The sequence below is a fragment of the Rhododendron vialii genome, chromosome 4a, assembly GCF_030253575.1.
Source record: "Rhododendron vialii isolate Sample 1 chromosome 4a, ASM3025357v1".
NCBI classification, from domain to species: Eukaryota; Viridiplantae; Streptophyta; class Magnoliopsida; order Ericales; family Ericaceae; genus Rhododendron; species Rhododendron vialii.
The window spans coordinates 42,455,987-42,475,938 of NC_080560.1; the positions used below are offsets into that span (position 1 = coordinate 42,455,987).

The following is a 19,952-nucleotide window of genomic DNA, read 5'->3' on the forward strand; positions in this document are numbered from 1 at the left end:
ACAACAACAGGAGCAAACCAACGCTGACGTCGCTATCCTCAAGTTGGAAATCGCTCGAATCAAGGCAAGTAATCATCCGGCCGCCTCCCATTCTGATTCTCAGGGAAGGCACCGAAGGAGAAACTTGCCTCCACCCCCTCCATTAGCTGGAAATGAGAATCCACGCCGCATCTCTATCCACGGCCGCCTGGATCCACCGCTAATGGACAATCGGGACGAAGACGTTGCTCGCTTTAAGCAACAACGTTCTTCGGTCCACAAGCGCCTCGGCGGGGGTACGGGCGTGGGAGGCGTGGAAGTAGGATGAGAAGGCAGCCCACATACCGTCTACTCTAGCTCAACGGCAAGAGACGAGTACTCTCGAGGCTCTCAGAGTTATGACACTGTGAAGCTGCTTGACAATCAACAAGCATTAATTTTGACTAGCAATCCTGGTGTATTGGGCCCTTGGCTAACTAACTGGAATAGGAATATGAAAGCTAAGCCCATCATTGGCATGTTTTATGTAGTTTGTTTAACATTGACTTCAAATCTCCTAGGTACGCTATGTACGTAATTCATAACATTTACAAGAACTGTGTAAAATAATTCCGGCTCTGTCCATATGGGGCTTTGCCCGTCGTCAAATGGGGTCGCCCGGTAGTAAACGGCTAGATTGGTCTCCTAAAAATTAGTCAAGATGCGTGTAGATTTGCCCAAACACCTTAACTTAATTAACATATTGTGAATCACGGTTGATGCTGTGAATTGACGTGCAATGTTATCAAATTTTCTGCAAAAACCTATGAATTCATGCACATACGATTCATACACATCCAAGCACAGAGTTCGTGCTATAGTATTTCGGTGATTCTCCGCGTTAAACATAGAAAATGGTCGAATGGAATAGCTATTTTTCGCTGTAATTAAGTAGTTACATTGCTTAAGTTTGTTCAGTATTGCCGCTAGAACCCATGATGGGTATAGGGATGCTGTCGAGCATATCCCTGTAGAGTGATGTGGAACGGCTGATCCGGCCGTTCACCTCAGCAATCGACTGCTCAAATTGAATAAGAGGTGTTTTTTAGTTTGGAGAGCAAAAAATTAAAATGTCCCGTGGACTAATTGTTAGATTTCCGGATTACCATGTGGAATGAGTTACAAGTAATAACGTCACAAAAATTATTTGGGTAACTCATTAATCTCAAAAAGCCAACATCGGTGATTGGTCAACACCGCACCTAGTGTGGTTGGTTCGTTACTCTCTCTTCCAAGGGAGAGGTCCTGAGGTGCTCGATCCCTGTTGTAACAATCAACCCCTAACGTCCAATCGTCTGACCAAAAAAACACATCGGTGATTGTTAATGTTCCACCGTCAACATTTTGTTGTGCCCAGAATCAAGCACACGCATACAAACAAATACAGAGACGATGATATTTAGGTGGTTCGACAACTGCGCGCCTACTTCAAGGTTAGCGAATTTCTATTTTGGAAGAGATTTACAATGCACTCAAATACCATAACCTAAGTGCATACTGGTCACCTCACAACTCACTCTGTTTTATAATACACATTCATCTCTCACGACGCATGAATATATAGAGGCAGAGAGAATACTATTCTCGATCGACTCAAAAATCATTTTCAGAACCTTGATCAAGTCGCTCATGGTTGCTGGTCTTCGTCGTAAGGAAATGCCCGCCAACCTTGAGATCTTGAGCAAATCCAAATACTAACATGTGTTGAATAGCAACAATCTGGCGTTACGTATTAATTGAGTGGGAGTACCATGTGAAAATGTGGCATGATACTCCGAGAGTATTGAATAATTACTCGTCGACTATGACTGCAGCAAACAAATTGTACTTCTCGTTTCAACGTGTTGGGATATGGTTTAAGAAAAAAGCTTAAACATTATACATTGATACTGTCAAAAACACATAGCTTTAATGAAAGACAACAATAGTGTCTTCCTTATTGAATGGATGCCCTCATCTATAGACAAACAACCGGAAACAAAAAACCAATCTCTAACAAGTCAAATAAAAGCACACTCTTGATAGATGCTAAGCTCTCAATAAGGAGTTTAGCAACTAGCTAGGCTCTAGATTTAGGCATCAGGATTTGCCAAGAGGTAGGCCTCTAAAGCCTTGAACAAGACTGAGGCCGCTTCTTTGCCGGACTTGATTTCCTCTTCTGTGACTTGGGCATCACCTTTGGTCTCATAAATGCTTCTGATCTTGTAAATGGATCCTCCATTGGGACCGGGTACGATTTTGGTGTGGTAAGAGATTGATTCGAACTTGTCCATCAACTCAGCACCGTCAATTACGCTGGAACTGTAGGTGAAGTTCTCTTTGTCGATAGCATCAACTCTATGCTTCAAAGTCTTATAAGCGCTGCCTGCATATTAAGAAAAGAAAACACATACACATTAGTTTGTATTTCAAATTGTTTATCTTTCTACAAATGACAATCTCAGTACTCTACAATTGGCATAAGTTTATCTTTGAAGGGCCATTGAAAATTAGTAGTGTGAGAAGAGAAACTAGCCTTCGCCAAGAGTGATGAGCTTGATAGTTCCAGCTCCTCCGTCTCCTTCGAGGGTTTCCACACTCTTCATGGCCTGTGGCATGATCTTGGGGATGAGGGTGTCAGCGTCAAGGACGGAGGCCTTGAAGACCCTCGCGGGAGGGATTGAGCAAGGGACCTCCATATCGTAAGTGATGACACCCATGGTGGTTTAGAAGTTGGAAATGAACAAAGGATGAAGAAGAACAAGAAGTAGTGAGAGTAACAGAGGATAGATTGGTATGAGGAAATTGTGTGAGGGAAATGTGAGAATTAAAAGAGGTATTTATAGAATACTTGGGGTCTAAAAGTCCTATTGTTTGGGAAGTGGACTATTCTAATATATTCCGTTATTGTTTGGGAAGTGGACTATTCTAATATATTCCGTTCTGGACAAGAAACTGAATTTAAATAGAATACGTACTTTTGAATCCAACTAGTATTCGTTGAAAGGTAGTTATTGAATTTTTTTTTCTTTTTTTAGGTGCTTAAAATGGTAGTGCAAGTATGGTTCTTAGTCACCTTTGCCAGGGAGTTGTATCGTTTGGTCACAGCACACCACTATCGTAGGGGATCCCAGTACCGCACCTAAGTCGGGACCGAAGCTAACATCCCACCACGTGTGGCTATGGGGATTTGAACCTGAACATTGTCCAACCAAGTCTAAGTTTCCGACCACTTAACCAACCCGAAACTTGAAAGTTATTCAAATGAATACCCTGCAACACGAACATATATAGCTTATAAATAAATTTAACCTCAGCCCTCTACTTTGAAGACTTGAAGAGTTTTACACATGTTGTCGCAAATGTTGGAAATGAGCACAAAAAATTTACTTATTTGTGGGGCTCCATTTTGGGTGGTTCGTCCTTTTTGAATGGTGGTTCGGAGTTAGCTCCTGTCTCCTTTACTCAGTCCTGCAAAATGAAGCACGACTAAAAGACCACACCGGAGGTTCTCCGGGATGGCCCTCCGGTGCAAGAGTCAGTTTGCTTGCCAGGAAAAGTTAGAGATTGGGAGCTAGGGTTTTGTTTGAGCGTACCTCTTCCAAGAAGGCATAATGGGATATTTATAGGAAACCCTTCGCTTGGTCTCCAAGATTGCACCAACGCTTGACACGCGTCGGCTGATGTCACTGTTGCATCACGTTTAGGGTTTTGCAACCGTTTTTATGATGAGCTGGCACCTTCACGTGCCACCATCATTGTCCTCATAACCGTTCGAATGACGTCACGACCGTCATCATAGCCATAGTTGCTGTTCTGATGCGGATGAGCTGGATCGTCGACCAAGCCATGCTCGGCACCGAGCATGTTGTGGGACCTTCGGTAATTATCCGAACGAACGTATCCTCCACCCCGAGCAGGTGTAGGGAATGAGGCATTAAAGGTGTAAGTAGAGGAACCCTCGGCGACAGGGACCTTCGGCTACGGTTCCTGATCCGAACGTCCAAAGAAAGATGTCTTGGAGTTGAAAGTAATACTTGATCACGCTCGGAATGGCCGAGCCATTTTGCTCGGCCTGCTACATTATTCACCGTAAAGCTCGTAATGTACGTATACGTGTGCAGTTAACCCTGATAGATTCTCATCTTTAGAAAGTTTAGTAGTGTTGTCACGTTAATTCAATGGTTTTTAGGCTCAAAACATGGCATGTTTGGGAAATTTCAAATTTCCAAGTGGTCTCAAAAACATTTTAGGGGGCACTAATGTGAATTCTTTGGGAGGTAATTGAAAGATTCACTGCCAAAACAGGGATATAAATGTAGTTCTGAAAAGTCAAGGGTAGGGGTGTGCACTGGTCGGACGGGTCGGGTTTGGTCCCGAACCCGACCCGACTGGTCGGGTATTGAATTTTTGGGCCCCGAACCCGAACTGAAGGAGTGGGGGTAACCGTCCGCGTGCCCGATTTTTTTGGTCGGGTCGGGTTTTGGTCAGGTCGGGTCCGACCAAAACCGAAGTAAACTATATGAATTCGTTGCCCTTTTTGTCGGGTTTGGTCAGGTCGGGTAAGAAAAAACAGCACCCCAAGCCCCGAACCGAAAACTAATTTTTTTAGAAAAATGTACCCGTACTTGACCGAACCACATGTTCGGCCCCGCCCGAAACCTTTCGGGTCGGGTCCGTCGGGGCTCGGTTTTTTTGCACACCCCTAATCTGGGGTATGAAAGAAGGTGGCGGGCAGTCGTCGGTGGCTAGAGGAGAGAGAGAGAGAGGCGGTGGGAGAAGGAAGGTGGAGGGAAAATGCAACTTTTTCGGTTAATGAAAAACATGTGAGGGAATTCATAATTTTAAATATTAATCTGACTAGACATTCCTTTTAGCTGGTTGATGGCATTAGTCGAGGTGCTCATAAGTGTTATTGAAAGTATACCCGATCAATAATTTCAGAGTCTTTTGAGATTGATCGATGTGCAAGCAAGTGTCACCGGAAATTTATCCGGCTATTAACTCCAAGTCTTGAGTAGCAATGTGCCAGAAATGGATATTTGTAACTTTTAGGGCACCTATTAAATGCAACGTTAAAAAAAAAAAAAAAAAGAGGCAGCGACAAGATGAGAAACAAATTTGCACGCAAACCAAGAACAAAACCAGTATGTCCGTTTGGTTTGTCTTGTTTACTACGAGTATTTACTTTTGTGAATTCATCTTTAGTCAATCTTTTTCGTATATATCCAGATGAAAAGAACCAAAAAGATAGAAATAGAAATTTGATCCCTTCCAAAAGGAAACAATGAACAAATAATAAGCTAACGACCCTTATTATTGAACTTGCATAAACGATTTTCGGAGAAAAAATAAAAGCACCGGCGCTAGTAGGCCCGTAATTTCTTTGCTACTTGTTTACATCACATTTCACCGCATGTCGATGATCGACCGAAAGGTGGCAATTATGAGAATGCTTCCTATTTTATTATTATTAAGTATTCGTATTAATATTAGAACTAATATTAGTATTCCTTTTATTATTATTTGCATGCAGGACACTTGGTTTGCTCCTACACATGTGGAAGTTAAAAGGACACTTGTCATGCTCCTACACATTTGAAGGGAAGTGGGAAGTTATTTTGACAAGTGGAAGCAAAAGATTGAATGAAAACTAGTGGAGAAGTTAGGAAGCTATTTCCTACGTTTGTTGTTTTCTATAAATAGTCTTTTAAGACTTTATTGTATTTCCTCTCCAACAAATCAAAGTCTATCTTTATTTGTCTTAATTTTTGGCACTACTAACCCATTCGGGTTATAATTAGGAGTAGGAGTAGAATTTCATATTCTAAGCTTAACTTAGGATCTTCGATGTGTCGCTCACGGCGATGGATCAATCGTTGAAGATTAATGGAAGTCTCTTCCATTTGTCTTCAATTTTGTTCTTAATCTCACATTTGACTCGACTACCATTTCTCTTCAGGTGAAGTCCTAAAATACGGCGTGGAACCACGGATCCGTCTTGTGGAGACATAGCCGCATTCGCCCTTATTTTTGTTGTTGGCATTGTTTCCCGAAATCTCTGATCTAGGAAAAAATTGGTAAACACTACTCGACTTAGAGATTTGTCGGAGTGTGCGCAAATTAAGTGATCCGGACACTCAATTATAGAAACAGAAGATCAAGTTTTCCAACCAAACAATAGGGACATCAATGTTGACCACCAACGTGTTTGTTAGGGACATTGCCTTTTCCTTGGATATATATTGAACGGCTAGAACAAATCAAAACCCCACATTATAATGAGGTGAAAGGGAACACTTTTGGCCCTCTCATAATTTCTTATTGAAGTTTGCGTTGTGGGTTGATAAAGACCAAAACGGTCTGGCTAATAAATACCAGAAAATGAATGTTTACCAAAACTCTCTCCACTTGCATGCACATGTGCGAATGTGAGCATAAGCGTGAAAGTATCTGTAAAAAATATTCCGATATACTAAAATTCACTAGAGCAATGGTTAATAGTGCGAGCGTAGAAGAATGATTTAGTGCAGGAGCGAAGGGCATTCTGAGGGATTTGACTAAAATAAGCATACATTTTGTGCTACGTACAAACAGGGGCAGAGCTTAAAGCTTAGGACAGGGGCTAATGCTTTCCACTGTCCGACTCTTTAATTAAAACAAAGCATTGCGATGGTCCCGGTAGATGATTGCGCAATGTGATTTCTATCCAGTGCCTTGAATGTCAACAAAGCTCTGGTAAACGGATAAAGTAATTATGACTCTTAAGGTAGCCAAAGGCTAAAGGAAAATTTGGGTACATGGGATTTGAGGGCTTGAATTTATAGTATAAATTGAGAAACTTGGCCCCACATTACATATGATTGCATTGAAAAACTGTTACAACTCTGCATCAATGTAGAGTTGTAATATGGTTTGGAATATGTCTTATGAAGATCGAATATAATTTTCTGTATCTTCTGTAGTATAAAAGATTTTCAAGGTCAAAGAAAATTATTATGTGCTCCTTTGACATGCTCCACAGTTCACAGTTACTCTCTTCGTCCCAAAATGATAGTTCAGCTCATAAATGAGGACTTAAAAATCATAAAATTTTTAGAATAAAATTTTTTAATTTTTAATTTTTTGACAATATACTACATATCATTGAGTTCTTCAAATTAATGAAAACTTTTGAATTTTTTTCTCAAAAAATTTATTATTTTTAAGTCCTCGTTTTGCGAACCAGACTATTATTTTGGGATGGAGGGGGTACTAGAATATTCTTTTGCCTAGGAGAGGTTAATTGGGACCTATTTGGCTTCAAATGTGAGGATATCAACTTTTCTCAAGGCTTATGTTGCAATTTGCAATTTAAAATTTAACATGTATGTCTAAATTAAAATACACACTTCAACCAGTATGACAATTTACCTTCTTTTTTCTTCTTTAAAAAGGAGGTAAATTGCCTTGAATTGTGGCATCCTTTTTGCTATACTTTTCCTTTAATTTTTTTTATTCTTTTATTTTATTTAGTACTATCAGTGGAATAAAGTTAATCAAAAAAATATTTGACATAAGACTTATATTGCAAAGAATAAGGCTATATATATCACTGAAACCCATAATGAGTGTTATAAATCGATACACTCATAGAGACATCTGTCCGATGGAAAATTACAATACAAATTCCTTACCTTTTTATTGGATGCAATCCACGAAAGCCACCACTCAGCAAACAAAAAAAAAAAACCAAAAACCACACCTTTGAAAACAGAGACACACTCATAAGAACATACACAGATCAATATATATTCTTAGGAACTCTGGTTTTTTAGGCATCGGGATTTGCCAGGAGGTAAGCCTCGATAGCCTTGAACATGCCGGAGGCCTTCTCTTTGCCGGCCTTGATTTCCTCTTCACTGACTTGGGCGTCGCCCTTGGTGGTATAGATGCTCCTGTTCTTGCAGATGGATCCTCCCTCGGGGGTGGCCACGATCTTGATGTGGTAGGAGATCGACTCGACAATCCCCGCAAAGGCGTCGCCTTCGATCACGCTGTAGCTGTAGGTGAAGTTCTCCTTGTCGATGGCATCCACTCTTTGCTTCGCGCTCTTATACGCGCTGCCTGCATATCCAGAGTAGCACACAGATTCGTTAGATCAATTACCTATACAACATTTAGTTCAAATAATAATACAGAACATTAGTTTAAGGCAATAATACAGAACATTATAACATAGTTATAGTAACGAAAAACTAGCCTTCGCCAAAGGTGATGAGCTTGACGGTTCCGGCTCCTCCATCGCCTTCAAGGATTTCCACGCTCTTGATGGCTTGTGGGATGATTTTGGGGATGAGGGTGTCGGCGTCAAGGACAAAGGCCTTGAACATCTTGGCTGGTGGGATTGAGGAAGAGACCTCCATATCGTAGGTGATGACACCCATGGTGCTTTGGAAGTGAGAAAAAAATGAACAGGTGAAGAAGAAGAAGGAGAATAAGAAGAAGAAGAAGAGAGAATAGGGAAGGTTTTAATTGGTATATGTGAGGAATTGGGGTGAAGAAAATGTGAGAAGTAGAGGAGGTATTTATAGATTGTAGGGTCTAAGGTCGGCCTCACTTGTGTGGACTATTCCAAAGGATGAGCAAGTTGATTTGTGAAAGTCGTTGGAAATTGATTATTTGAAATGGAACCAGAGAAGAATGGTAAAAAATCGGTATCGCATGGAAAAGGAATAATGAAGAAATCAAAGACTTCACATGCAGGAGATATGCAAGAAAGACTTTCTAGCTCGCTGCCAATCCACGATCTCTGCCGCCCATTGCGGGCTCCATCGTGCGTTCCGTTAGGAATCAACCTCCATGTTCAACCCACGAGGTCCCTACGGATCTTGGAAACTAGAATCGCATAAATTGCAAAGCAAATAGAAAGAGTGTGTAAAGAAGACAAAGAACACACGAATATACGTGGAAAAAACCACTAAGTTGTTTTTTTTTTTTTTGTGGGAATATGCTACTCTGCAGGCTCTATAAGATAAACAGTTTAGATTACTCCAATAAAAGCCAGTTGGACCCACAAACGGCGGTTTAGAAGTTAAACTCTTTTAATAACTGGTTGTTCAGGTTAGTTTACACATATCCCGAATAATCCTAGTCATCTAAAGTTGATGACTGGATAAACCTTCAATTTATGACCGATAAACTTTCACTTACCCTACTTACAAAAAAAATATAATTTCAATAATCATTTCACTAACCCTACTTGCACTAAGGAATAATTTGTTGGTATTTTTAATTTATCTGTACATATAGTTACTGGGTAATAAGGTAGTAAATAATTCGATGTATTACTTTCCGACCAGAATATTTTTATATATTTCTCCCATTATAATACCTAGGTCTATAGCCTACCATATATATTAGACCCAATTTCATTATTTGGTGGGATCACTCTCTTTTTCTAAAATTCTTTTGCTTCATGCGCTTTCGATTATTTAGACTAATTAATATAACTCTTGGGATTATTTAAGAAATGGGTACAGCTTGGACAAGTTACTCATGATGTCTTGGAGAGCAATTTTGTTCACCCTCACCTTGGATCCAAAAGTTCAATACTTGGGTTTGTTATAAGTCTTGGGATTTTTTTGGTTGCCCCACCTAGGGGGTTGCCCAAGATCGAGAGCTTGCGGGGCTTACTCCGGGACCGGTCCTGGGTTTGTAACTTATAGAGCAATTTTGATTTTTTTCTTTCTTGAGCACTCACCGGTATTCGATTAAGCTGAGTTTTGCGTGGTCGATCTACTAATCAATAGATTCATATAGAATAAGTGATTTTGATTACCACATCGGAACCTGCAACGTATCTCATTGAATGTGGGTAAACTTACTCTCACCCAAGGCGAACATCAACAAAATTCCTCTCGATATCTCGAGGTTTGAGATGTTTGTCCAATCGTTAATTTCGGAGGCCAAAATTAGTTGGTCAAAACACCCGGTTATGAGAATGAAGAAAGGCACTCTGAAATTATTGAGCAGGGAATCATCCATCAGAGCCCAATTGAATTCAAGACTTCTGGGGACGTCAATGTTGACCATCAACGTCCTAGTAGTTGTATTGTCTCACTGGCTTCCTTGGAAATAAATTCAAACCATGAGAGAAATTTATTCATGGAGAGGTCATGATTAAGTCGTTCACGGAAAACGCGTAATCTCATCCGTGCGTTTCGCCAATTTACAGTTGAGATATATTTTTAATCTTTGACCGGTAATAAATATCTATTACCGTTAATAGTTTGCCTTTAATCTGGATCGTCCAAAATACTTTTGGACGGCCGAGATTGACCTCCGTAAATACGGAAACTCCGTAAATAAAGATTTTCCCTCAAACCATGTGCCAGTGGGCCATTGACCTTTTTTCTTTTTGGCATGGCGAAAAAAGAGATTTTATTTTGATAATTAAAGCAACGGTTACTGTGGGCAATTGAGTTGAATCATGGATCCCATTCACGGGTAAAGCACCAATACTACTTTTTGTTATTCCAAATTCTACTAAGTTTTATCTAGGAATCGGCTTTTCAACAGTTGGACCGGAGATAAGTCTCTGCACTTACATTTCAGTCGTTCATCTCGACAATTAATAGTCCAAATGGTCTAGATTTTATATAACAATTCATGCATGGGAAGAATATGTCCTTAGAAAGATTCTTTCAATAAATCTGAATCATTAGAAGTGTCTTCGGCCAGCTGAGAACAAGGATGGGACCAGGGGGGTCTAGTGGCGGCAACCGCCACAACAAGAATTTTAGAAAATACAATTATTATATATATAAAAAAAATTATGCGTAACTTTTATAGTCTCACCACCACTAGATTTTTTTAGTATACATTTCGCCACTACTAGGGTAAAATCTTGATTCCGTCCTTGACTGAGAATACATGAACAGCTCTCTGCAGTCCAACCTCATAAAGTCATAATGCAGAGTAGCCTAGCTCAAAATTTACTGGCCCGGAAATAGAAATTTAACTTTCCTAGGCTAAGAAGCATATTAGCATTAATTTTGGGCATAAAGGCTTTTTCCCATTAAAAATGTTAGCAAGCTAGCATCGATCTAAACTATCTAAGAAGGAGGTGGGAGTTGAGGCAATTAGGTGAGCATTGGTTTGGAACTTTGTCATAGTATATCTTTCACTAATGAATGTGTCTTGTAGGATGGATTTAACCTCTAGGGATTGAAGCAATGGTAGTCGTCTGACAACCAGGAGGTTTGAGAAACCTTTAGTTAACCTGGGATTCAACTCCACATGTGTGCTATCAAATCTTGTATGAGCTAGTGGATAGTTGAAATGATTCTCTGTATTAGTCGATCTATTGAGCCGGATACTGAGTTATCAAAAATATGTGTGAGATATGTGAAAAAATTACCTCAACAATAGCTTCGGGGATCAATGGCGCAGAGATTTCAATAGAGCAAGGATGAGAGAATGATGATCACATGGGCATTGCATAGTTTAACAAAGAAGTTAGAATTTATATTCCTTCATTCACTTTGACATTGCATTGAGGAAAGACTACAATAGTCTTCTTAATTGAATGAAAACACTCAATGGCAAACAACAACAACAACAACAACAAATCGCACTTTTAACAAATCATACAAAGGCACACTCGTAAGAATATGTAACCCAAGTTGTCCACACCCTTGGGACTAAGTATTAGTTTCTAGGCATTTGGATTTGCCAAGAGGTAAGACTCGACGGCCTTGAACATGCCTGAGGCCTTCTCTTTACCAGCCTTAATTTCCTCTTCTGTGACCTGGGCATCTCCCTTGGTGTGATAAATGCTCCTGTTCTTGCAAATAGAGCCTCCATCGGGAGTGGGAACGATCTTGATGTGGTAAGAGACTGACTCAAAAAGACCCATCAAAGCATCACCTTCGATGATGCTGTAACTGTAGGTGAAGTTCTCTTTGTCAATGGCATCAACTCTCTGCTTCACACTTTTATAAGCGCTGCCTGCATGTTCAAAAATTAGTTAGAATGCTTGTTAGTTTGCCTTTTTTTTTTAAATCAACTCATCATACGATTGATCGTATTAGAGAAAGGAAACAGAAACTAGCCTTCTCCAAAAGTTGTGAGCTTGACAGTTCCAACTCCTCCATCTCCTTCAAGGATCTCCACGCTCTTGATGGCCTGTGGAAGGATCTTGGGGATGAGGGTGTCGGCGTCAAGAACAAAGGCCTTGAACATCCTGGGGGCGGGGATTGAAGAAGGGATCTCCATATCGTAAGTGATGGCACCCATGGTAATGTGTTAGCTAGAAGTGAGGAAATGAACAATGAGAAGAATTAGAAGGATCTAGTAATTGGTAGTAGAGGAAGAGATATTGGGATGAGTGAAGTATGAGAACTAGATGAGTTATTTATAGTGTGAGTCTAGGATCCATAGTCCAACAAAATTTCCAAAAGCTGATTGAATAAAATGATTCCGAATACCCATCACATAAATCCACATCATAAATTCTTTTGGGGACATTAATTTTGACCACAAACAATTGTATAAAGATGTTGAAATCAAACCCCTGGGAGAGTCCATTCCAAGCCTTCTAGATTAATTGGAGGTCGGCTACTCTATTCAATCATTGATCATATAGACATTCCAGCAGGTTGCAGGCCTATCGGTCTGACATAGGGTTCCGGGTATGCAGGCTCTTTGGGCTTGTGTCCTGGGCTGGCTCACACATCGGGAGTTTGGGTTGAGTTGTGTGTGTGTGTTTAAGGGTCCTCATACCCTCCCCTAGTCAGCAATTGTCTAGTGGGAGTAATAAGTAGAATTATCTTTCTATCCTCTGACGAAAAAAAACATATACGTCGAGTTAATTTTGAAACATATGGATTGGGGGTTGGGAGGTCATTGAAACGGAAAGCCTTGACTCTTGGCTTGGTTATTAAGAGTTCTCTCTTCGAATCGGGTGACCCACCTATCGAGTTGATTTTAAAAAAATCAGAATAACTTTTTATGTGCGATAACAGAATCGAAATAACTATTGCTGCTCATGTCTCAACTTACTATTGGAGTTTCAATACCTCGGTAATGGGCTGATTAATCTGGGGGACTAATCCCATCGTCTAGTAGAGACCTAATTAGAGCCAAGGCAAACCCCATGTGGACTGGTTAAACAAAAGAATCGATAGCACCGAGGTGGGCGTCGAACCCCCCAAACCTAATACGAATAAGCCACCAATTGTTAAAATAAAAAAATTGGCCCACATATTCTAGACTATCAACATGACTTTTCTTATGGGAAACTAAAAAAAAACCTAAATTCTGTTTTTTTTTTTTTTTTAAAGATAAAACCAACATGTAACTTTATTTTTGAAAACCAGGTGTCCGGGTCAACATTCGCACACCTCGACTAATTCTAAGGACAATAAGTAATAAGCCCATCGTCCACTAACGGGAGCCCCACTTGAATCCGGAGACCAACATGTAACATTGTCCTACGGTAGCTTTTCCCTGCTCATACAAATGAACCAATAATGTGGAAACTTTTCTTTACTACTTTTCCTGAGCACGGCTACTTTGACATTCCTGTTTGTTGACTTTCAAAAAAGTTTATTCTAAATGAATTTATTATAACTAATAATCAACCGGGTATATTTTAAGAATAGTTCCATTCCAACACCCGTAGGACCTCTACACTTCAGTACTCTTTAAATACCTCCTCCAGTTCTCACATTTTCCTCACACCATTTCCTCACATACCTTGAGCAGTTCCTCCTTAATCTTTTTTACTCTTCTTCTTTAGTTCATTTTTTTCACACTTCTAAACTACCATGGGTGCCATCACTTATGATATGGAGGTCTCTTCCTCAATCCCTCCATCCAAGATGTTCAAGGCCTTTGTCCTTGACGCCGACACCCTCATCCCCAAAATCCTCCCACAGGCCATCAAGACTGTGGAAACCCTCCAAGGAGACGGAGGAGCCGGAACCATCAAGCTCATCACTCTTGGCGAAGGCTAGTTCCTATTCTTGTTAGCAATTAATGTACCATGTTCTTGCCCGGATATTTTTATACCGGAATTACTTTTGTTGCTTCCACCAACTCCAAAATCGGCCAAGTTTTTTCGTATCTGGTTTGGAAACAACAAAAATAGTTTTTACCGTGCAATTGGCTTTGGAGAATCTAACGTGAGCTAATTTTTCTGAAGGTAAACTAATTTCCATGTGAATTTGCTACTTCTAATATGCAGGGAGCGCATACAAGAGTGTGAAGCAAAGAGTTGATGCCATTGACAAAGAGAACTTCACCTACAGTTACAGTGTAATTGAAGGCGATGCTTTGATGGGCATTTTCGATTCAATCTCTTATCACATCAAGATCGTAGCCTCTGCCGATGGAGGATCCGTCTGCAAGAACAGGAGTATTTATCAGACCAAAGGTGATGCTCAGGTCACAGAAGAGGAAATCAAGTCTGGCAAAGAAAAGGCCTCTGCCATGTTCAAGGCTATTGAGGCATACCTCTTGGCAAATCCTGATGCCTGAAACTAAAGCTTCCCAAAGTTTATGTTGAGATTTCTATTTGATGAGTGTGTAGCTTGCTTTTGTATCATGATTTAAAGGTGTGATCTTCAGTTTCTTGTTGTTTTTCCGATTTGTTGCTTTTGTTCAATAAAAATGGCGCTATATTGTAATCTTTCTTCAAAGAAACATCCATGCATGATGTATCGATTGATAAGAGTCATAGTACAATAATTGAATCTCAATGACATTATTCAGATAGTGATTTTCATGGACTCTTCTGCGCGGAAAAATTAAAATATGCATGAAAGTGTGTTATTTTTTCAATCGAACAGGAACGTAAGTTTCAAAAAATGACCAAAACTGTTAGACTGAGGTATCAGTGAGTGTTGCTATATGTACCGACCACGGGGAGGGAAAACGTACCGACGGCCGCCGGCGGGCCGTCTCCGGCCACCGGACGGTCGATCCGAGCCGTTCAAAAATTCTAAAAAATAAAACCGAGGGGGTCAGCGCGGGAATCAAGGGCATCCGAGGTGTTTAGGGTGCTTGATCAAAGCACCCTTTTTTCGTGTATATATGTGTGTGTACATATATACACGAAAAAAGGGTGCTTTGATCAAGCACCCTAAACACCTCGGATGCCCTTGATTCCCGCGGTGACCCCCTCGGTTTTATTTTTTAGAATTTTTGAACGGCTCGGATCGGCCGTCCGGTGGCCGGAGACGGCCCGCCGGCGGCCGTCGGTACGTTTTCTCTCCCCCAATGGTCGGTACTCATAGATTTTTCGGAGGTATCAAGTGATATGCTTGAAATTTTTTGATTAACGTTTTATCTTTTGGTTAGATAATTATTTAATAACCTTATACAATGTGGTATGAAAACCTAAGATTTAAGCGCTCTCGGAAGGCAAGAATTCAATTAAATAAATGAATTTCAATTCATTACCCGCCGGTCAAAATTCGTTTATATGATAAGTCTAGATATTGGAGAAAAAATAGGGATAATTTGACTCTATATTTTTCGAAGTACTTTTGACAATGAGGTGACAACTAATTAGAAACCTCGACGAGTTGGCCTAACGGTCAAGGCTCGGAACTTAGGAATTTGTCTCCTCCTAAGTTGTCGAGTTCAAAAGCTCTATGGTGATATCAATTTCTTTGGGATCAATCCATACGGAGTATTTACTTAGGTCTTAAGTGGTGGGCCCGCTAGAGGACAGTGGGTTTATCATCTCGTAGCATTAATCGAGATGCGCATAAGCTGGCCAGACACCTATTTATAAAAAAACCAACTGATTAGTCAACATGAACTGAAATGGTTACTCAGTGAATTTCGAAAATAAATAGGAATGATGAACGGTTCAACTGATCATCATGAATCCGGATAATTGATCAATGAGCTAATAATTGGTTTATTCCTCTACTAAAATAATTGGTGCCCCAGGACCACCAAATAAATTTTGGTCAATCCAAATACCAAGATCAGCTTGCGATCTAAGTCAAGTCGCTGCGGTCCACGCAGTAGAAATGGTCTTTAGATTGTGACTTTGAAATTTACAACATATTCAAGAACAAACTTGACTGGCCCTTATGTAACTATGGACTAATATTGAGAGTACTTCATTGGGACAATTTTGTTTAGTAAGTTATTTGTTTCTAATTCTTTGTGTAGAGAATTTTAGTTATTACTCTGTTTGGAAGATTTTATTTAGTTTTTGGCAACATTTTGTGGTAGGGATACTGTTTTGTTAGAAGATTGGAAATGTTCAATTTATGGCTTCTGTAACGACTCTGATTTTTGGTGAATAAAAATTTTGTTAAATTTTTAAATTTTATTTTAATTACTTGGATTTGCTTTTAAAATTCCTTTTTAATTTCTAAAAATCCGTCGTAATTAGATTTGAGACTTTTAAAATTAAATCTCTTCGTACCAGACAATCTAGTCATTTTCTAAAGACAAATATGCTTGTAGAAACACTTGTATATTTTCCTAGTCAATGAAATAAAATCTTTAAAATTATATTTCTTAGCTAGAAATTCTGCATGGCAAGTATAGTTAACTTTTAACCAATTAGTTGGAGAAACCTAACTACCAAATCACCTAGTTATTTTTCCCTAACCCTGGATGAGTCCTTTCAACCCTCTTTGAACTTTATGAACCCCTCCAACCCTAGTTGAACATTTTAGACCTAGGTAGGTAATTATTACACTTCATGTCTAATCTTTTCAAGCCTTATCATTATTATTCCTTCACTCATTGGATAATAATTGTTAAAGAAATTTTTATTTCTTGGATAATAAACATTGAAAATTGCCAATGAATAGATAGATTTGACAAGACAGAGCATAGACCAAAGGAAGTCATCATTTTGCTTCCAATAGAAGCAAACCTAGCTTTACTCTTTTTCTTTATTGAAATGTCACTTTCAAAAGGATATTCTTTCAAGAATATTCCTTCTCCTTATTTCCTCTTTAATCTTTGGGTAATAATTACTAGGGAAAATTTTATCCTTTGAGCAATAGAAATAAGTTTTGCCAAAAAAATCCAAGAAGTACACCTAGATTTGACTAGACAAGTCAAAACTAAATTCCATCATATTGCTTCCAAAAAAAGTAGACCTATTTTCTTTTCATTGAGTTGTCACTTGAAAACCCATAACCCTCACTCTTTTCCTAGACCTATTAGGACTACTTAGTACTTATATATATATATATATATATATATATATATATATATATATATACACACACACACACACACACATGGTACTAGAGAGAGAGGGGGAAGGAGAGAGAGAGAAGCCTAGAGAGGGAAAGAGAGGGGAGGCCGAGAGAGAGAAAGAGAGAGGATCAGTGTGTGTGTGTGCGCTTGTGTATTGGACACTCAAACAAGCTACCTATTGTACACTCAAGCCTAGTACAACATGACAACTCATTTCTAGACTTTATTTTGTTCTTTCTTGCAAGCAAGCCATCCTAGGACAAGACAAGACCAAAAACCCTTCATGATTTGTCACTTCAAAGCCATACCTATCATAATTGCTTCTTTACCCATTTAATAATAATTGTTAGGGAAAAATTTGTCCCTTGGATAATAAAAGTTAGTCTTGCCAATTGAAGCCAAGATTTTTGCTATAAATAGCACTCATTACTTACCATTCAACTCACACCTTCCATCCTTCTACTTCTCTCTCTAGAATCCTTGTATTTGTTCTTTGTTCTTCTTGTTCTTAGTGGTCTTGAGTTTTTCTTGAAGTTCTTCAAGAAACTCAACCTAGGCCGCCACCAAACCACCACTCGACCACTCTTTCGATCCAAAAAGTGAGTAGTTTTAGTTAAGAACTAGTTTCGAGAGAAATCTTTCTCTTTCAAAACTACCGTAAGCTTACCGTAGGAAGTCACTCCGTTCGTTAGTCGACATACTTACTTTTCCGTAGCCGCCCTACCGCCAAGAAGAACGATAGATTTTTCGTCCTCATTATCTCTAAGTATACGTAGATTATCCTTACTTACTTCTCTAAGTATAATTAGAAGTTGTATATTACTTGTACGTTTGAAATGTATATATTGTTGTTTTGTTTGAAATGTATGAGAACTTAAAAAGTGTTTTACTAAAGACTTGAAAAGAAATATGACGATGTTGAACATATCGACCTTATTTTCCGGAAAAACATATGTTGTTTTGAACTTCTCTAAAAGAAAGAAAGAACGGATTTTGAAAGATAAGACTTTATCATTTGATAGAAGTATTCGTATTTTGATCTTTAGGATGATTATGAGCATGTATACATGAATTGTTTGTATTACTTGTTGTGTGATAAAGCATAAGCGATTTTCACTCCAAATGCATCCGTACGTGTGGCGTTATGCTTTAAGTGGTGATTTGAGCATGATTAGTAATATAGAGTTGGATGATCTTGCTAGTTTAGTTTCAATATTACAATGAATGATTTATGATTACGTATGTGAAAAGTCCTACCGCGGAGTCGTTGCATGAAAACGAGACACAGAAATTGAGAAAGTAGAAACATGATACCTAGGGTGTGGTTAATGGAATAATGTGATTTGCAAAAAAGAAATGTTTTGGAAACTACAATGTGGCCGGACTTGGTAGCCCATTGTGAGGAGTGCGTGTGTAAACTATTTTCGAAAAGTCCAATGGGAATCCAGAGCAGCGGACCAATTGTGGTATACTCGGGAACCCAGAGCGGAAGAACCGAGGGATGAATTGTGGTTTGGTTATCCGTGGAGAGGAGTCAACGCAATTGGTTTAATGATTTTTTTAGAACCCACATGGGAATCCGGACCGGCGGAACCATTGTAAGGATACTCGGAAACCCGGAGCGGCGGAATCGAGGGTTTTGAATTGTGGATTGGTTATTCGTGGAGAGGAGTCAATGCCAAATTCAATGTTTTTGTGTGCCAATGGGAACTCGGTGCGGCGGAACCGTTGTGAAGATACTCGGGAGACCAGAACGGCGAAACCGAGGTTGGGTGTGTTAAAAATGATTTTGAAAATATTGATTTGATAAATGATAAATGGAGACACGGTCCACAACGAGTCGCGTAGGAGAAACTCAGAAAATCATGGACACCAACGTTAATTTGAATTGTGAATGTGGATGTGTCTTTGTTAACTGTTTTGTTAGATATGCATGTACTATGTGGAAATCGTTAATATTATGATCTAATGTTTGTAATTTAAGGGTTAGTGGGTATGAATTATTCTATTGAGCTCTCGTAGCTCATGGTGTTATCTTTGGTGACCCTGACATATTATACTGGTGGCGACACTGGTATAATGTATCAGACTTTGTAGATGATCAAGGTGAGTTGTACACCTTGGAGGCCTTTGGAGCTGAAGAACTGGCTAGGATGGAGGAGCAGACAGATCTGTAGTTAGGAACCCTAGTTTTCCTCCGTTTTGTAATGAAAGTACTCTTATGGAGGTTGTGACGTAATAATGAGCCAAACTCTATTTTGAAGTTCCAATAAAATTGTCTATTTAACGTACCCAAAATTAGGGGCGTTACAGCTTCCCATGCGTGATTCATGTTGACTTGCAGTTAATTGGTCAAGTGGGAGCATGACAGCAAGTAAAGACCCTTATCCTTTCCAACTTCCACTGCTAATCAAAGTATCATTGGGACCGCTAGAAATTTGTTCACTTTAGAGTCCCGAGATTAGTCGACACGCTCGTAAACGAGCCCGAACACCCAATTGTCAAGACTATGCAATTCGTGATTTAAGCGTATAACCATTTCAACAAAAGTTTGATTTCTAGAAGTTCAGATTCCAAAAGGCAGCTAATGCATGCTTAAATACAGTAGTCTTATTGTCAGCATTGGTGTCCCAGAAGACTTTCATTTACTACAATTTCCAAAGTTGTACCCACCAATAAATATGTTGAAATTATTAAAATTGGCTCAAATTTATGTGGCTATCGACTTGGGT

General features: G+C 39.4%; 4 protein-coding genes across 6 annotated transcripts; 1 reads left to right on the top strand and 3 right to left on the bottom strand.

The window, feature by feature from the left end:
- Positions 1–1,925: 1,925 nt before the first annotated feature.
- Positions 1,926–2,829, bottom strand: LOC131324578 (major strawberry allergen Fra a 1-2-like). Its single transcript, XM_058356584.1, has 2 exons — positions 2,530–2,829; positions 1,926–2,379 (listed from the first exon to the last, which is right to left on the bottom strand). The coding sequence occupies exons 1-2, from the start codon at positions 2,715–2,717 to the stop codon at positions 2,091–2,093; spliced, it is 477 nt and encodes a 158-aa protein (XP_058212567.1). The 5' UTR covers positions 2,718–2,829; the 3' UTR covers positions 1,926–2,090.
- A 4,735-nt stretch (positions 2,830–7,564) lies between these two features.
- Positions 7,565–8,589, bottom strand: LOC131324577 (major allergen Pru ar 1-like). Of its 2 annotated transcripts, none has more exons than XM_058356583.1 (2): positions 8,240–8,589; positions 7,565–8,103 (listed from the first exon to the last, which is right to left on the bottom strand). In XM_058356583.1, the coding sequence occupies exons 1-2, from the start codon at positions 8,421–8,423 to the stop codon at positions 7,811–7,813; spliced, it is 477 nt and encodes a 158-aa protein (XP_058212566.1). In that variant the 5' UTR covers positions 8,424–8,589; the 3' UTR covers positions 7,565–7,810. The 2 variants fall into 2 exon arrangements, with proteins under 2 accessions (XP_058212566.1, XP_058212565.1); XM_058356582.1 differs by having other exon boundaries at positions 7,565–8,099; positions 8,236–8,534.
- A 2,891-nt stretch (positions 8,590–11,480) lies between these two features.
- On the bottom strand, positions 11,481–12,398 carry LOC131324580 (major allergen Pru ar 1-like). 2 transcript variants are annotated; one of them, XM_058356587.1, is made up of 2 exons: positions 12,093–12,398; positions 11,481–11,988 (listed from the first exon to the last, which is right to left on the bottom strand). In XM_058356587.1, exons 1-2 carry the CDS (start codon positions 12,274–12,276, stop codon positions 11,696–11,698), a joined length of 477 nt encoding a protein of 158 aa, XP_058212570.1. In that variant the 5' UTR covers positions 12,277–12,398; the 3' UTR covers positions 11,481–11,695. The 2 variants fall into 2 exon arrangements, with proteins under 2 accessions (XP_058212570.1, XP_058212569.1); XM_058356586.1 differs by having other exon boundaries at positions 11,481–11,984; positions 12,089–12,382.
- Positions 12,399–13,727: 1,329 nt separating this feature from the next.
- LOC131324581 (major allergen Pru ar 1-like) lies at positions 13,728–14,753 on the top strand. The gene is made up of 2 exons (XM_058356588.1): positions 13,728–13,996; positions 14,232–14,753. The coding sequence occupies exons 1-2, from the start codon at positions 13,809–13,811 to the stop codon at positions 14,518–14,520; spliced, it is 477 nt and encodes a 158-aa protein (XP_058212571.1). The 5' UTR covers positions 13,728–13,808; the 3' UTR covers positions 14,521–14,753.
- Positions 14,754–19,952: the final 5,199 nt, after the last annotated feature.

What these genes read in the sequence shown, in the direction of transcription:
- LOC131324577 (XM_058356583.1), bottom strand. Translation starts at nt 8,423, where the DNA reads ATGGGTGTCATCACCTACGATATGGAGGTCTCTTCCTCAATCCCACCA. An exon ending in GCTCATCACCTTTGGCGAAG is followed by an intron (nt 8,104 to 8,239) that starts GCTAGTTTTTCG and finishes CTGGATATGCAG; the next exon opens with GCAGCGCGTATAAGAGCGCG.
- LOC131324578 (XM_058356584.1), bottom strand. Translation starts at nt 2,717, where the DNA reads ATGGGTGTCATCACTTACGATATGGAGGTCCCTTGCTCAATCCCTCCC. An exon ending in ATCACTCTTGGCGAAGGCTA is followed by an intron (nt 2,380 to 2,529) that starts GTTTCTCTTCTC and finishes ATATGCAGGCAG; the next exon opens with CGCTTATAAGACTTTGAAGC.
- LOC131324581 (XM_058356588.1), top strand. Translation starts at nt 13,809, where the DNA reads ATGGGTGCCATCACTTATGATATGGAGGTCTCTTCCTCAATCCCTCCA. An exon ending in ATCACTCTTGGCGAAGGCTA is followed by an intron (nt 13,997 to 14,231) that starts GTTCCTATTCTT and finishes ATATGCAGGGAG; the next exon opens with CGCATACAAGAGTGTGAAGC.
- LOC131324580 (XM_058356587.1), bottom strand. Translation starts at nt 12,276, where the DNA reads ATGGGTGCCATCACTTACGATATGGAGATCCCTTCTTCAATCCCCGCC. An exon ending in GCTCACAACTTTTGGAGAAG is followed by an intron (nt 11,989 to 12,092) that starts GCTAGTTTCTGT and finishes TTGAACATGCAG; the next exon opens with GCAGCGCTTATAAAAGTGTG.